Below are 16383 nucleotides of genomic sequence, written 5' to 3'. Positions count from 1 at the left end.
CCTTGATGTCAGACCTCTTTAAATCAAGGTCTTCCAGGGCCTTCAAGGCTCTCAAATTACATTACTGGCTTTTAACTTCTGTGGCATCTCTGATAAATCCTTCCCAATGAAGAAAAATTTCCCTATAAAGGCGAACAGCACTTCATTCTTGAAAACTGTTTGAAGATAGAAGAGTGTGGTCTTTCTCTTTTGCACTAAGTGACCTGCACTTGGAGCAGATCTGGCTGTTACCATAACCAATTAACTCAGCCATCAGTCTGGTATAGCGTCTCCCAGAGTATTTGCATACTGCTTCCTTACCAGCCCACTCCTCCCCAATACCAGGAAGCTCAGCTCAAATACAGGAAGGAGAATTTTCCCAAACCCTTCTCCCTGAGCTCTTTTCTGATCCCTGATTAACTCCTTTAATCCCCAGAGTATCACAGACAGATTTTGGCACAGACTGATACCTCCTTCATGTGTTGCTGAAGCCAAATGGGAATCCAGGCAGGTAAGGAGAGAATCCATCTCACAGCGCGTAGAACAGACTTTGCAGCTCTGAGACCACTTTCAGAGGCAGAAGTAATAAGTGAGCAACAAGACAGCACACTACAGTTGAACCTGGATAACGGTGCTTTTCAAAAGAGGAATGAATAGGCTTCCTCTGTCCTGCCATCAGGAAATGTATTTACGGCATCAGCTTTCCACACTGTCAGAGACAGAAATAAAAGCAAACGTTCAACAAGGCCAAGTGCCGGGTCCTGCACTTTGGCCACATCAATCCCCTGCAGCGCTACAGGCGGGGCAGAGAGTCAGGCAGAAAGGGACCTGGGGGTACTAACTGACAGGAAGCTCAACATGAGCCAGCAGTGCACCCAGGTGGCCAAGGAGGCCAATGGTATCCTGTGCTGTATCAAAAATGGCATGGTCAGCAGGACAAGGGAAGTGATCCTTCCCCTGTACTCTGCATTGGTGAGGCCACACCTGGAGTATTGTGTTCAGTTCTATAGGCCCCTCAGTTCAGGAAAGACATTGGAGTGCTGGAGCAGGTGCAGAGAAGAGCAAAAAGACTGGTGAAGGGACTTGAACACAAGACCTATGGGGAGAGGCTGAGGGAGCTGGGGTTGTTTAGTCTAGAGAAGAGAAGGCTTAGAGGTGACCTCATCACTCTCTATAACTACCTGAAGGGAAGTTATAGCCAGGTGGGGATTGATCTCTTCTCCCAGGCAGTTAGCAATAGGACAAGGGGACAGGGGCTTAAACTCTGCCAGGGGAAATTTAGGCTGGATATTAGAAAGAAATTATTTCCAGAGAGAGTGGTCAGGCATTGGAATGGCCTGCCCAGGGAGGTGGTGGACTCACCGTCCCTGGAGGTTTTTAAACTGAGATTGGACATGGCACTTAGTGCCATGATCTAGTAAATGGACTGGAGTTGGACCAAGGGTTGGACCTGATGATCTCTGAGGTCTTTTCCAACCCAGTCGATTCTGTGATTCTGTGAAAATGCCAGCTGCTTTTTCACTTGGGAAAGTTGTCATGCTTGAATGTGCAGGCGGCAAGAGTGTGAATGCACACTGCTCAGCTGCAGGTGATGTGGTACTACAGCAAGAAGCTGTGCTAATCACCCAGCCCAAAGAGAAAAAAGGTATTCCCTCCATTTGGAGTCCATGCATAAATCTGGTGCTGGGTTCAATCCATAGCTTCATCCCTGCTACAGATATCTGCCTAAAGATATTTACCTACGACAGCAATTTGACTCTACATGTGTTCAGGGATTAGGAGTTCTAGTTGGATCCTTTCCCTCCCTGAATTTTATGGGAAGAGGAATTTTGCTTTTCAGGTTGTCCTTCACTGAACAGATTTGCTTTTGTTCTGTTCCCTTAGCCTTAAGTGAGAGAAGAAAACAGATTAAGAAACAAATATGACACTGAGATAATGTCTGTTTCCGTTAAATACAATATTATTTAGCATAGAGCACATGTCACCTGGCTGTCATGTCCTTAACCTAAAGGATAATTCTGTTACCAAAGACTGTGCAGGATGGGTTGTTTCCAGCTGGAGTTTGGTCACCTCCTCTGCAAACTTTACCTGGATGGCTAATTTGCCCTCCTGATGCATCTGATGATTTATTAGAGAATTTGCAGGTGCATTAAAATTATAAATAATGCACAGTCTCAATGTGGTTGATTTATTAACTTAGAAAAAATATGAACCACACTGTCACTGTATGTCCTGGTTTTGTTAAAAACAAGACCAGTTGTCTTTTAGTGATTTTCCTTTCAGCTAAGTTCTTCTAAGTGCCTTCTAAGCAACTGCATTTTTCTGAGTTTTTGCCTGCATGTTTCTTGGACACTGTGCTCCAAGACACATAAGAGTGGCAATGAACGGAATGCTGAAGCAGCTCATGTTTAGATTTATTGCTATGACAGCCAAGAATCCTGATAAGATTTCACACTATCTGTTGTGATTGGGGTATATTTGTAAGGAGGGGCAGACAGAACAGGTGACTAAAACTGACTAACTGAGTATTCCATCCCATAAGCATCATACACCCTATATAAGAGGGAGATCATGCGGGTCTCACTCTCTTCGACCATGGCCGGCATCTAAAGAGGACCCTGCCACCTGTGCCTGCAATCCGAGGCCAGGCCCTGCATCCCTGTATCCAGTTTCCAGTTTGCCGTGAAGTCCCGTCCAGGACTTCGGAGTGCCTGCCCTGCAGCTGCTGGAGCCATGCCAGCTCCGCCCACCACAGGAGGGTTTAAATGCTGCTACCTGGGACATTCAAGATTGGGGTTTGTATATTTTGTATATATTCTCTATTTATTAGTAGCATTAGTAAAGCCTTTAAACCCTTTCCAACTTAAAGCCTCTCTTCCTTATCCTTCTTACAACTTTTTCTTAGCTAAGAAAAAGGGCGGGAGGGGCACACCTCCAGTCTCTCTACATCTGCTTTATTCCCAACTGTAAGATAACCAGTTATAAAAACGTTGCAGCTTAATCAATTAAGTGGGCAAAAAAAGGAAAGAAAAGGAAAAAAAAAAAAAAAGGAAAAAAAAATAAATCTAGGTTGCTCTGTTCTTAAAACAACACAATAGATAACTGCTTCACTCCAAAGCATCCATGAGGCACTTAGGGTGTGTTTGAGATGTCATGTAACTAACAGAATCTCTGGGTTAGACAGCCCTTTCCTAATAATGTGACACAAATGCCTCTTCCAAGCACATCCACCAGCGGACATGGAAGATCTGACCCATACTTTTCAGACTGTGTGGAAACAAGAAATACTCCAGCCTGTGACATTTTGAGATTTTTGTGAGTTTTTAAGGAGAAGGGAAAGAAAAACCCTATGATTATTTTACTTGCATCTGCAAGAAATTAATAGAAATGTTGGTCTTCAGCTGCAGCAGACTGACAAATTTCTGTCAAAAAATACATTTAGAACAGCTGAAATTTGTAAATTATATTATATTGTATCAGAGTAGTGCCTATAAGGGTTCAGGATTCCGCTGTGCAGAATTAAGCCCAGAGCTTGTATCTGTTGGACTAGATTAGCTCAATATCTGTCTTTTAATTAGGACTAATTTTTAACAACACAAACACTCCTCAAGTAGTCAGGTCATTTTAAGGAGACTTAGGTGGATAGCTATCAGCCCTGGGGACAGAGCTGCACAACCATACAAGAGATATTTGAGCCCAAGATATTCTGTCCTGCATATAAAACCTGCTTCTTTTCCTGGGTGCTAAACCAGCATGACGCACCCTCCTAAAGCGCCTACCTAGACAGAGAACTAAGTCATACTGGAATGGAAGAATGAGTCGAGGATATTGCCGGGGTAGAGAGCAGGAGCATAAAGTGAGGAGTATAAACTGAGTCTAACAATCTGCGATCACAATGGTAAATCCTGTTACTGAGGAAGACAGAATAGTTTGTTCTCAGACAACTCTTCAAAACTGGGAGGAGATTCCTGGGAAGCACCTAGTTCTGAAATTATATATTTCTCAAATGTAGCACAAAACAAAGAAAGTATTGAAAACAGCTGTTTCCATGTGAACTGCAAGTAAGTTACCATGGAGGCAATTTCAAGTTATGCTTCTTACATGAAACTCAATCTCTGCTTTGGCTGAAACACCACTGCTGGAAAAATATCCAGTGTCGCTGTGAGCTTGCTTTACTCAGCAGCAACCCAACCAGCTATTCTAGAAATTACTTTGCAAATCCACCAAGTCCTTTGAAATAAAATAACTTTTAATCTGATTCTCATAGTCCATTTCAGATCATCCTTGGAATAGTGAGATTATATAGCTGGCAGACCTCTTCTCCTCTCATACAGAAACAACAGTACTAAAAAGTTCTCAGAACAGAGAAAATTAACCGTAGCTCTGTGACAGCCTCACCCAGAGGGGCACACTGCTGGCTCCAGCTGAAGTGGGCCAGATCCCTGGGCCCCATCAGATACTATGACATATTGTAACAACATCAAAATTGAGTTTAAAAACTAAGCCTCTTTTAAAGATGATTTTGTTATTATGGCCAGAGTCAAAGATGTTGTCTGTTTCCTATCAAAGAACTCAGGATAGAAAGTTATTTCCTGCCTCACTGGCCCCATTTCTCTGGGCATGCACAATTACACTGATGCAATATTTGAAACCCCCCTGAGACTCAGCTTTCACTTCTTCCAGTGGAAACCTCCTCTGGCACCTCTGTTGTCTTTCTCTAGTCAGGAACACTCCTCTGCTTCATGACTTGAGTATATGCATGGCAAATTTATTCACATTTTTCTTTTACAATATTGTCCTTCACTTTAAGTAGCTCTTCCTTCACTGCAATGTTTACCTCTATCACATGTTTAGAGAGAGGAGTTGGGTCCCTTCTTTACCTTTTTCCTCAGTATTTTAACACAACTCCGTGTAGTTATGAATTCCTCTTTCATGCTCCTTTTAATCTGTTACTGTGCAGGCTGGCTGAGACAGAACAGGAACTGCTCACATTTAAACAGTGAGTAAGTAAAACACAGAGGAGAAAGTTGCAACTGTCACAAGAAAAGCTTTAACTATACAGGATATATGTATTAAAAAAAAGTTTAAAAATAAATTAAAAAAAAAAATACTTCTCTCTTTCTAATGGAGACTGGGGTTTTTCTAAGCACTCTCCCAAACAGTTTATTCCCATCTAGAGCTGTGCATAGAAGCAGCTACGCCAATGTGTTGGCAGTTACCAAAACTTCTGAATATTTTCTCTTTCTCCTCATTTTTTTGTTTGTATTTTGATTGTTTGTGCTTTTAAAAACAAATTTTTTATTTAATGAAAAAATAAAACTGAAGGAAACTGCAAAGAGAAATTTCTTCATTCACAAAGAACAAAATCTTTCACTCAGTAAGAGCCACACTCGTTGAGTGAAGAATGGTATGTATATGCTTAACTCCAGCATAAAAGAAATGCCTGACACAGACTAAAAATACATCTGTTTGTGTATGATGTCTTAGTGTTTCAGGTTTGTGATGGGTGTTTCTCTCCTTGATTGCTAAGAAACAAACTGTATGTCTAAAAGCTTTTCTTGAAAAAAAAACATGTTTTAGAAAACTTTTCCAAAGTCCTTTTGCAAATTAAAATTTTAATTAACACATGAATTTTCAAGGAATTTAATGAGCAGCTACACCTACAACAGGTACTGGAACAGAGACCAGGCAGTCCCACACAGTTTCTGCCAGTTCAGGGTACATGCAGAAAGTCTCACACTGCATGCAATAACACAATGGGAGGGAAGCAGATTGAACAAGAAAGTTTCACTGCCAATATCAAGTCAAGGACAAAACTTCAAGTCCATTTATTATGCAAGTTCAGCTATGTCAAGCACTAAGAAGAGAGAGTACCAGAAGGAAAAAAGAATGCTATTCCCTTCTCATGAAGAGAAGGGCAGTGTTCAGGTGCCCTTGAGTCACGCTTGACTGTCTGGTTCTTGGGGCAATGGAGCCACATACTGCTTCCTATGCCAGGGGACTGGAAGAGAGCAAGTGACCTTCCCAAGCACACCCAGAGCTCTCCCACAGACAAGGCCAGCAGCTGAGACAACCATCTCCCCCTCAGTTAACTTAAAGACAAAGTTAAAAATTATTTTCCATTGGTCAACTTTGCCTATCCTCACCATCAAAAAAAAGAAGAGGTGGATCCAGGGACACAGAGAGATTTGCTATCTGCCAACCTAAGCATTGACACACATTTCTTTGCCATCCCTTTACTTTTAGTTGTTGTCTACCTTCCCCTTCATTGCTCCCTTTCTCTCAGGAGACAAGAGTTATCAAAACAGCTCTACCATCCAGACTTGGGTTTCTTCATTTCTTCCCTTATTTTCCACAGAAGATAATTCACAGCCATTTGAATCCTAAATTTCTGTTGATGTTGCGTGTTTTACATTCCTTCAAAGTCTGTATCTCTGCAAATAACCACAAGACTCAAATCATGCTGCAAAACCATAAGCAGCTGGTAAGCAGCTTCATTCTTGTAAGTAATGACAAACTCAAATTGTAAAAAGATGTACATCAAAGTGAGCAGATTAAATTCATTTTTTGTATTAATGCGTTTCTGCAATGTCAGTGACAGCATCTGCCCAATTCAAAATCAGTTCATTTAAAACCGTGGGAGGATGCAGGGGGGCAAGAAATCAATTCTCAAATTGCACAGTGTGATCATCAATTTGTGCCTGGAAGAGAGACACATTTTTTTTTAGGTGTTTTGTTTCTAATATGCACTGGGATTTGTACCAGTGATAGGAAGATCACTAGTAACCTTTGCCATATCAGTAACTGCAGCTATTATCCTTTAGAAAACCACATGATTGCCTGCTCAGCAACCTGCATAAATTCTCAGCCTTCTCAGCAAAGCACTACATCCTTTGAGACACACACTCCAGTCACTAAAACCAACCTGCAAGAAACAACTGGCTATATCCAAGCTCTCACAATCAAGCTGTAGGTGAAAAATAAGTCAGCAACCAACATAGTTCTTAAAGCCATAACTTCCACAAATGTTTAAGGTTCTGTCTAGACTTGAGCAAGCACTTGATTTCAGGACATGGAACAAATATACAAAAGCAGTGCAGAGTTGCGAACTTTCAAAGAGGAGCATCCAAGGCTAAGGCAGAGTGTTCTCTGCCCCACCAATGAAAGAGAATTTGGAAGACCAAGTAACTTATATTTTTGGAGTTACACATCACCAGGAAGCTCTGAATAACTGTAATGCATCATGCACTAAACTCCTGCCGAGCTCCACATATGTTGCTGTAGATAAGGTATCCTATGCAACAGAGGCCAAAAATTCAGCACTGACAAACTCTATTTGTGCCAAAAGTATGTAGCTGGCAAGAAACCATCACTTTTCTCTGCCCCATGAGGATCGACTTCATTTCTGAAAGAAGAAAAAGAAAAAAAGCAAGAAATATTCAGGTATACAGCAACAGATGTTAAAATGAAAAGTACACAGAACTTCCTTCAATGTGGACAGAGAATCAAACAGAAGCATCTTCTGTTCTGCTATGAAGGAATCCTAGACAAACTCCTTAATGTATGTGAAATTTCCTTATTTCTCCCTGTCTCTCAGAGAGAAAACTTCCTGCTTATCCATGTCATGCCCCTCGAAGAAATCTCTTGGCAAGCAGATGCTCAGCAGGATAAATGTTAATCAAGCTCTTTGTGGAGTATCTCTACAATCAGTAGGCTGAAGGCTGCCCATTTCTTCCAAGGATACTAAATAAGGACACTCTGCTCTCAGTGCCAGTTTACAAATAAGACAACCAGAAGTAAGATCTCAGACACAAGTGAGAGCATTTGTATGATTCTAACAGCAACAGGTACAAAAGAGGCAAGAAAATATAAAAGTAATGTTTCCCAAGAAAATCACAGGAAGAAAAGACCTGGCCAGTTATCCTCCTCCTGGTTTGGATCATGAATGGAATAAATCAGCTGACCCTTGTTGTGTTCGTTCCACTGGTATCGTCTCCACAGTGAACAATTTGCTTCCCTGGAAGACATCTCGCTCCTTGGTTTTAATGGGGATTCCTGAAGAACAGACTAAGCCCCACAGGTTGCTATTGGAGGATCTGGTATCAAATAAATGAATAAAGAAGATCCAAGGCTGGTATAGAGTAATCAGCCTTGAACAGCTATAGAACTTCTGTTGTTTTGTTTTTCTGAAAGCAGTGAGGCAGCTACGTGGGATTTTTCTTTCTATCCTTTTCTCAGCAACAGACATCATGACTGCATTCAAATTAATCCATTTTTTTATGAAAATCCCTTTGCTAGCCATACATTTTAGAAAAGAAAAAAAAAAAGCAGGTTGTAAAACCATTCCTGAAAAATGTGTCCATCAGATATCATTGTTACCTCTTCATCTTCAAAATGCCATTAAAATTTATATACTCAAAGCATGAGACAAAGAAAGAAAAAAGGATCTAGAAGATAATAGATCACAAACACAATCATACTACAAAATAAGGCTGCAGAATTCATCTTATACTCTTACTCATTTAAGAACAGTATAGAATAATACAGTTCAGTGCAAGGGACCTGCAACAATCAGCTAGTCCTACTGCCTGCCCTGTGATGGACAGAGTATGCAACCTTGGTTATGCCTTAAACAATCTGTGTTGCAACTTCTAGTGGGCAAGAAGAGGTACTGCAGAGGCAGAATGCTACCTTTAGCCATCCCTCATAGGACATTCCTTCCAGGCCTTTCACCAGCTTTGTTGCCCTCCTCTGGACGTGTTCAAGTGCCTTAGCATCCTCTTTAAATTGTGGGGCCCAGAACTGCACACAATACAGGCAGAAGCTATCTGAGAACAGAGGTAGATGGGCCCTCAACATCTACCTCAAGATACAGTGGGCTGGAAACCTCCTGTCTGATCTCAGATTCTCCAGTTTTTGTGACTTGAAAACACCTGACTGCAAAGTGAAAGACCACATATGTCACAGGTTTCAAGGATTACAGGCCCCAGAAGTAAACACCAGTACTACTTGTTGTCACAACAACTTATAGTTCTGTAGTACAGTTTCTGTCCTGCTTCAGGACTTCATAAATTAGCATAAGCAGCGGAGCACAGTCTAGCTGATGCATGAGGTTCTAGAGCAGGATAGAGGCTCAGCAGAGAACTGTGAATGTGAGAAACAAGAGACTGAGTTGGAAGAGGAGAAAGCAGAAACCACTGTGTTTATTTCACTGCCTGTTCCAGCCTGTACAGGTCTGTTTTGCCTCTCACTGACTTCTCCAGGAAAAATCAAGGACTTAATCCCCACATTACAAGGAAATGAGGCAAATGCAGCAGCAAAATATAAACTTCGTAAGCCACACAGAAGGCCACTACTAAGGTGTTGTTCAACACTAGCACAGCTTCCCTCCAGGCCTATCTGGCATTCATACACACATCTTCACTAATGTAAGCTTAGCACAGAGTCTGCTTTTTCAGAGCTTATAGGCAGTGACTTAAATACCATTATTTTCAGGAGAGTTTAAATCTCTGCTATCTTCAAGAAGAAGGGGAGTCCCTCTGTACTGTGTTTTGTGGTATACCTGAACCAAAGCTGTCAGTAAGGGACAAGAAGTAGGCAGTCCCTCCTGCTGACATATTCCAGATGGCAGTCTGGTTGCATTTGTCTTTTGCTTACAGTATTCTAAGAATCTTTACGAATGAAAACAAGTCTTCACTTAATCTTGACAGATAAAGAAGTGAATGCCAACCAGCAGTCCTCACTCTAAGCTGCTGCCAATAAAACAGAAAAACATGCCTGTAGTATAGCCTAGTAAATATCCACCCAGAAACCAAATGTACCCTTCCTCCTGCTTGCACTACACAATGAATTCAAGTGGTACTGGCAGCATGAGGAAGCAATTTAGACAGTAGCATCCATGTGCATCATTATATATTAAACAAGTTACACAATTTATCCACAGGATGACATTAGGAAAAGTCATGATTTAAGGCAGGTATCCGAGCTAGACATTTCTCCTATTTGTGCCAATAAAAGGAACACATCAAAAGGGCCCTGAACAACACCATATAATATAGAGCTATTGTGGCTGTTCTGTATATCCATATCTTCACAGCATTTTGGTCTACACAATGCTAGCTTCTGCTGTAAGAAGTGTCTACCTTTTTAACCACATCATGATTCCACCACAGACAAATCCTGCCCATCGGCTCTCCCCTTCTCTTTTTCGTCATGAAAATGCCTAAGACTCTTGGTCCTCAGGTGTCCAGCAGCAGGATGACAGCCAGTCATTAAGTTTGTTATTAAGTTCAGTCCAGTTTCCCTATCTGTCCAAGTCACCAGTGACAGAGGAAGTGAGACAACATTGTATGACATGGGAGTCAGGTGTTAATGCACCCTTGCACGCAAACCTATGAATAAATAACTACAGGGACCATTTCATGTTCTCCACTTATAGCTTTTTCCTGGGAAATCATATGCCTTGGTCACAAAACCAGCACTCCGGAGCTCTGACCTGGATTAGTAAAGAGCACTAACAACATAAAATGCAATCATGGAATTACTTTGGTTACCTTCATTTAGTGAACTGTCACAGGAACAGCAAAGTGACCAGTCACCCTGGCTACAGACCTATGTCAATGTCTGCTGGTGTGGCAGGGTCAGAGATACAAAACATTCCTTTGCTGTCTCTGTTAGTTCTGTGGAAGAACAAACAGCAATTTTAATCCTCTAGGTTTCCTCTTGCTATTTTCTTCTTGGTGCCCTACACAGCTCATCAGCATCACAACTGCATTTCATCTCTACGGCTTCTGTCACTGTCAGACAGTAAACGGAGTGACTTGCGTTCAGGGTGCTGAAAGGTCTGAGAAGCACAAAAAAGGCCACAGAAGCAAACTGGCCAAGTAAATATTTCATACTGCTTTTTCCTGGACCATAGTTCCCACTGCTAATGAAAATATCAAGAATTTTACTCTGAAGAGGGCAGGGATTTTCAAAGACACAGTTCAAGCTTGTAAATCACCAGGCAAAGACACTGCTGCCAACACTAGCAGCAAAAGCTCAGTGCTGGCAGCACAGCTGAGCACAGCACACTTTCCATTGCATAGAAACAGCAGGCTTCTGCAGACCATCATTAACAAGAAGTCAGGGAAGGAACACATTCTCCTTCAGCAATACAATAACCTGTCAAACACAAAGCCTGTATCTTCTAGTCACACAGACTTCCAAAGAATCTCTATGCAACATAACTGCCTTTCCTTGCTTGCTAACTTACTTCACCTGCCTTTTAAAGCACCTTGCTGTCTTCTTCCCCACAAACTGCAAAAACCCAAAGGAATAACAAAGCTGATTGTCCTGTGCCATCAAAGACAAACAATATGTCTTCAAAGATTTTTTCAAAGGCAATAGGAAAACTCCCACAGGAGTGTTCTGCTAAGGCTACTGCTCACTATTAATTGAGCAGAGTGTGAGACCTCCTTTTCCTCAAAAAGATAAGAAGGTAGGAAAGAGATTTTTTTTTTCCTTCCAGTATCTCCTCTGATCACTGCAATAGATGAAACCTGGTCCCAAAGTCCTCATATGCTTCAGAGCCCTGCACAGCCCTGTCCAGCAGGAAAAAGTACAAAAGCACCCCACCTGCAAACAGTTCTCAAATCCAGGTTCCGAGCTACCATAAGCTTTGGCCTAAGCCTCACTTAGGTGTTAGGTGCTGGGAAGAAAAATTTCTGTGCCCGTAATGCTGAAACAAGGAAATTCAATTGGCTCTCAGCCTGTGTGAGGTGTCCCCCCCCGAGACAGGGAAAAGGTTAAGCTTTTATAGCTGTAGGTGGTCTGCAAGCAATACCTGCATCAAGTCTGATTCTTTGTAAACTGGAGGGGACCTGGCTGACAAAATTGCAGTATTTTTTCTTTCTTCCAGGAGTGTCAGAAGAGATTTTGAGGGTGGGATAAGAAACTCTGCACCATTCAAAAAATCCTAAGCTGACAGTAAAATGAATTCAGAGGTGATCTGGGAAAATCCACATTAAACTAAAATCAAAAACATGAAATCCAAAGGAAGATCTCCCTGAAAGTGGGGATAATAAAAAGCTAACTAGCAGATCACATCATATATTCCAGCCAAAGCAAGCCTGTCATCTACCAGAGGTTTGTTGCTTTGCTCAGTTTGAACATCTTCCTCTGCATGTCAGAAATGGCAAATAAAAAGGGTGCTGGCCCCATAATTAAGGAAACAAACTGTAACCCTTAGTCCTTGGCTTTCTGTATCAGTGTGGCCAGATTGCACGTTTGCGTCAGCTTGGGCTTTAACTCCAGTAGGAAAGAAGTGTCCACAAACACCTTTAATTTCCAAATTATATTTGCCCTGGGAGATCTTGTTTTTCCTCTTTGAAACTATTTCTAATTTAAAAATAGGTCTCTGCTTAATGAATTAACATTTCTTGGATTTTACCACTCTGCAGAGACTTCTCCTTTACTAAGTGGACAAGTTCCAGCCGCATTTTGTTGATACATTAAGTCATCAGGCAGAAGAGCTGGTGCCCTTGACAGAATCTTGACAGACATCAGAAACTCAGGCTTCTCCAAAAAATGCTTTTTCAATTTGCCTTCTCAGCAACTCCTATTGTAATGCAAATTGTGACCCTGGCATGAAACATTATGTTAGTATGACCACCCACCCAGAGTAAATGCTGTTAAGTATGGGAAGACATTGCTTCCAACTCAGGTTAGTCACGAAGCTGCAAGAAAAGGCAGGCATCTCAGCTGTTACTCCTTTGCTGCAAACCTCCTCCCCCTGCCTTGAACTGCAGTCTCTAAGCAGTTATTTCTCTTCAGTGGATTCATGGATCTCCATCTGCAGTGGCTATTTGTCCGGTTTTCAGATACTTGTTCATTTCTGTGTAAGCAACCTTATTCACATTGTAGCAAACAGTGCAAAATCTGCTCTTCTCAAAACTATTTCTCCTTCAAAACGGGCACTGAAAAGCAATAAAATGTAACACTCTTATCATACAAACTGTTATCATCTCACATAGATACCTTCATGTAATCAAACTAGACCCTTTCTTCTTCAGTTTGATCTTGCCATTCAAAACACTCCAACTAAAACCTGGGTGGCTTGCTCTATTCTAACTGTGAGAATTTTGCTCCCTTTCTTAAAAACCAAACAAACAAGGAAACAACCAACCCACAACACCAGGTCTTTTGCTTTCAAAGACAGAAGTCATGTTTTCATGTCATGGGAGAGAGTTCTGCAGTAAATGTTGAAGGTACATATGACATCAATAACACCATGCATGAAACATGACCATGACTCTACAGTTTCTTCAAAGGAAAATGAATGGAAAATGCACACATGAAATACAGTACAATAGAGAATTATCAGAACCACTTCATTAGATTCCTCTGAGGCCAGCTATTCCAATTCCCAGCTGCAACCAGCATTCAGTATCATCTCAGTGAAAGTCTTGTTTTGACTGAATGTTCAGGCCAAGCAGCCCAGAAAGGCAGTGTAACTGTGGCAGAACAAAGGAATCTCATTCCCAAATACTTCTGCATTGTTTTCAATTTCTTCCCCCGACACCACTTTTCTGTTTCCTGCCATTAGGTTAAAACAATTCATCACACATGGAAGGAAATATACTGAAACCATATAAAAATCTGGCCTGAAATCCAGGTAGGGTGTGGAGGGGATACTTTATTAGTGTTTCCCTGCTTAATGCAGCAATATCCCTACTAGAAACAGCTTTCCAAATACCAGGGACAAAAATTTCTGCAATGCCTGTTTTTTGATGAAGGTCTGGCCAGATTTTGGAGGGAGGATGAAAAGGGGACTCATACACATAATGCTACTCTTTCTTTGGGTTTACTCTGGCTGAACCTGTCTGCAACCTTTGTAATACCTGCCTCAGTGGCATGGCATGAAGCAAAGCAAGACCTGCGCACTGCACAGCAAAATGTGCAGCCAGCTGGTAGGGTGTCAGACAAGGTATTAACTGCACACCTTGTGTGGAAGGTCTCTCCCCTGACATGGGAGTTTTGTCTCTGCTTGTTGCTGCCGTCTCCTGCTCAGATTCTTCAAACAGTTGGCTCTGAGATCATGAAGCAGTGACAGGCATGCTGACCTGGGTCCCCAAAGAGCTCTTCCAGGTGCAGACCCTACCAGAGGTTCATAGCTCATCCCCTCTCTTGCCAGGCGCAAAAGAATAGGGGTAAGGGATGCATGGCCCCCATGTGCCAAGCGTACTTACCTCCCAGAGCTTGTTTCATAACAAAATCCATTGTGATGGCTTCAGCGTGCTGCCCACCTTCACACCTCACATGCACAGAGACCAGGAATCCTTAGAGGGCAGCCTGCAAAAAGGCACAACCAAAAGAGGAATAATGTCTCTAGGAGGAGAAAAGGCTGATGCCTGGCATTTCTCTGCTGTCTCCCCACAGCTTTCCTCCCATTGTTTGAGTGCAGGCAAGTTTCCAAACGTCTACCCCTGCAGACCCTGGCTTTGCAGGACAAGGCACCCGGGCAGCAGAGATGAATGCTGGCGGGCAGAAAACGGGCAGGAGGAGGGGCAGCTATGGGGACATGGTGGTTCCCCCGGGCAGGGCAGGTGGCCAGGAGTGAGCCTGGAGGAGTACCGCAGTCCTCCTGCCAGTTTTCTGCAGATGGGCAAGAAAGCGTTAAACCTTTGAACTTTCTTGTTTCCTCGCCTGCTTTTGGTCCTCTACGTTTTCGAAGGGCTAGGTTCCGAGTGGCAGCTCCAACGGTGACCACCATGGGGCATTTGAAGGTGAAGCGCCCCACAATTGCCCAGGGGGGCAAGTGGGAGATGCTCGGCGACTCGGTTGTGGATGCAGCCCGATCGGCGAGATGGAGAGCACGGATGCACTGCAGGCTGCCCCAACTTAACCCTTCAGAAATCTCACCCAGAAATCCCCCAGCGCGATGCCAGAAAGGGCTGCACCTCCTCAGGAGGAGCCGGGACGGCTCAAGGTTGAGAGCAGCCGGCGGCAGGTGCAGCACAACAGCCTCGCTGCGCAGGCTGCTGCCTCCCTCTGGCCTCGGCGGGAATGTGCTCGGCTCGGAGGCAGGCTGCCACCCCCACACCCGGCACCGACTGCGGTTTTGGGTCACAGCCGTGTCGTGAGGCTGCGCGGCCCACCAGCACGTGGGAGGACGAGGCCTTTCCCCACCCCCGCATGCCCACACTCCGCCGTCTCCTCATTGCCCTTCCGCACGCCGGCCGCCACAGCACAGCTCGCCCGCCCCGGCGCCGATACCTCGTTCGGCGGCGGGCGCTGTGCTGAGCTCTGCCAGGCCGGCGGCAGGTGAATGCGGCGTCTCTGCTCCTCTCCACACCGCTCAGCTCCGCTCCTAGCGGCTCCAGCCGGCGCCCATGAGCCCGAGGGCTGCGGGTAAAGTTGCGGATGCGGTGGTGGGGAGAGAGAATGAGCTCCCTACTTTTCCCCCGCGCCCCTCTTTTTATCACAGGATTTCCGGACCATCCCACCGCCACGGTTCCTCCTTCCTCCTCCCCGCGTTGCGGGAGCTGGGCTCTCTCCCTCGCCCTGCCTCCAGCTCCTCCGCCCATTCCCTGCGCCGCCCCCGCCCCTTGATGCGATGCTCGCTGCCGAGGAGGACCACAGCGCGCCCCAGCCCCTCGAAGGGATGCGTGTATTTGCATGTACGTCTCCCAACCCCGTCTGTCTGCAGCAGCCATGTGTCGTTGCGCTTTGCCGTGGAGGAAGGAGGGAAGGTTGTCAGTCCGCTGTTAAATTTTGCAATTGCTTCCTTGCATCTCCTCCGGAGTCAGTGTGCGTGTCAGGGGAAATATCTGCAATTACGGCGTCCTGCTAGAGGGAGAGGGTGGGAGAGCTATCCGCGTCCTCTGTTCCGAGTCCTTCCCGAAGATATCCTCCCACCGCCTAGGTCCTGGAAGGAGTTGGAGTGGCAATGGAGAAGACAGGGAGCGAGCAGAGCCTTCTCCTCCTTCCTTCACCTCGGATTTTACTGTGGCTGGATAATGATCACCAGCCGCTTAGCTCAGTTCTCTCACTCTCCAGCGGTGTTTACAGCCCAGAAGGAAGCTGGAGGGGCCGAACGAAGGGGAGGGGAAGGGGAATGTCCCCTCCCTGCAGTTACCAGTTGAAGGGCCCGAGTGCAACAATCCGTTTTTAAGTCCCGATTTGGGACAGTAGCTGAAGATGAGGAGGGAGGAGCTGCGTGCGGTGCAAGTGCTACATGGTAAAGCAGAACAATACTCCCTCACGGCACCAGCACACACCTTTAGGGATGCCGTTAGCCGGCTTGGGCCCTGATGGGGAGGGAACGAGCTCTGCTGCTGACCCACCCTTCTGTCAACAGCAGGAGACGTGGGAGAGAGCCCCCAAGAGCAACCAATATGGAACTAAAAGTGGGGGAGGAGTGGG

At 44.3% G+C, this 16383-nt stretch overlaps 1 protein-coding gene across 1 annotated transcript in view; it reads right to left on the bottom strand.

The window, feature by feature from the left end:
- CPLX1 (complexin 1) overlaps positions 1–15421 on the bottom strand; it is a 77832-nt gene extending 62411 nt beyond the window's left edge. Inside the window, exons 1-2 of the mRNA XM_082075647.1 lie at positions 15235–15421; positions 14208–14310 (exon numbers count right to left, since the gene is read on the bottom strand). Coding sequence (XP_081931773.1) covers positions 14208–14238 — 31 coding nt within the window. The 5' untranslated portion in view covers positions 14239–14310; positions 15235–15421. The remainder of the gene's footprint in view (positions 1–14207; positions 14311–15234) is intronic.
- Between the last annotated feature and the right edge of the window lie 962 nt (positions 15422–16383).

This window comes from Streptopelia decaocto (assembly GCF_964273445.1).
Source record: "Streptopelia decaocto genome assembly, chromosome: Z".
Taxonomy (NCBI): Eukaryota; Metazoa; Chordata; class Aves; order Columbiformes; family Columbidae; genus Streptopelia; species Streptopelia decaocto.
The sequence above is the reverse complement of the archived record's forward strand: the minus strand, read 5'-3'. Positions and strand labels throughout refer to the sequence as shown.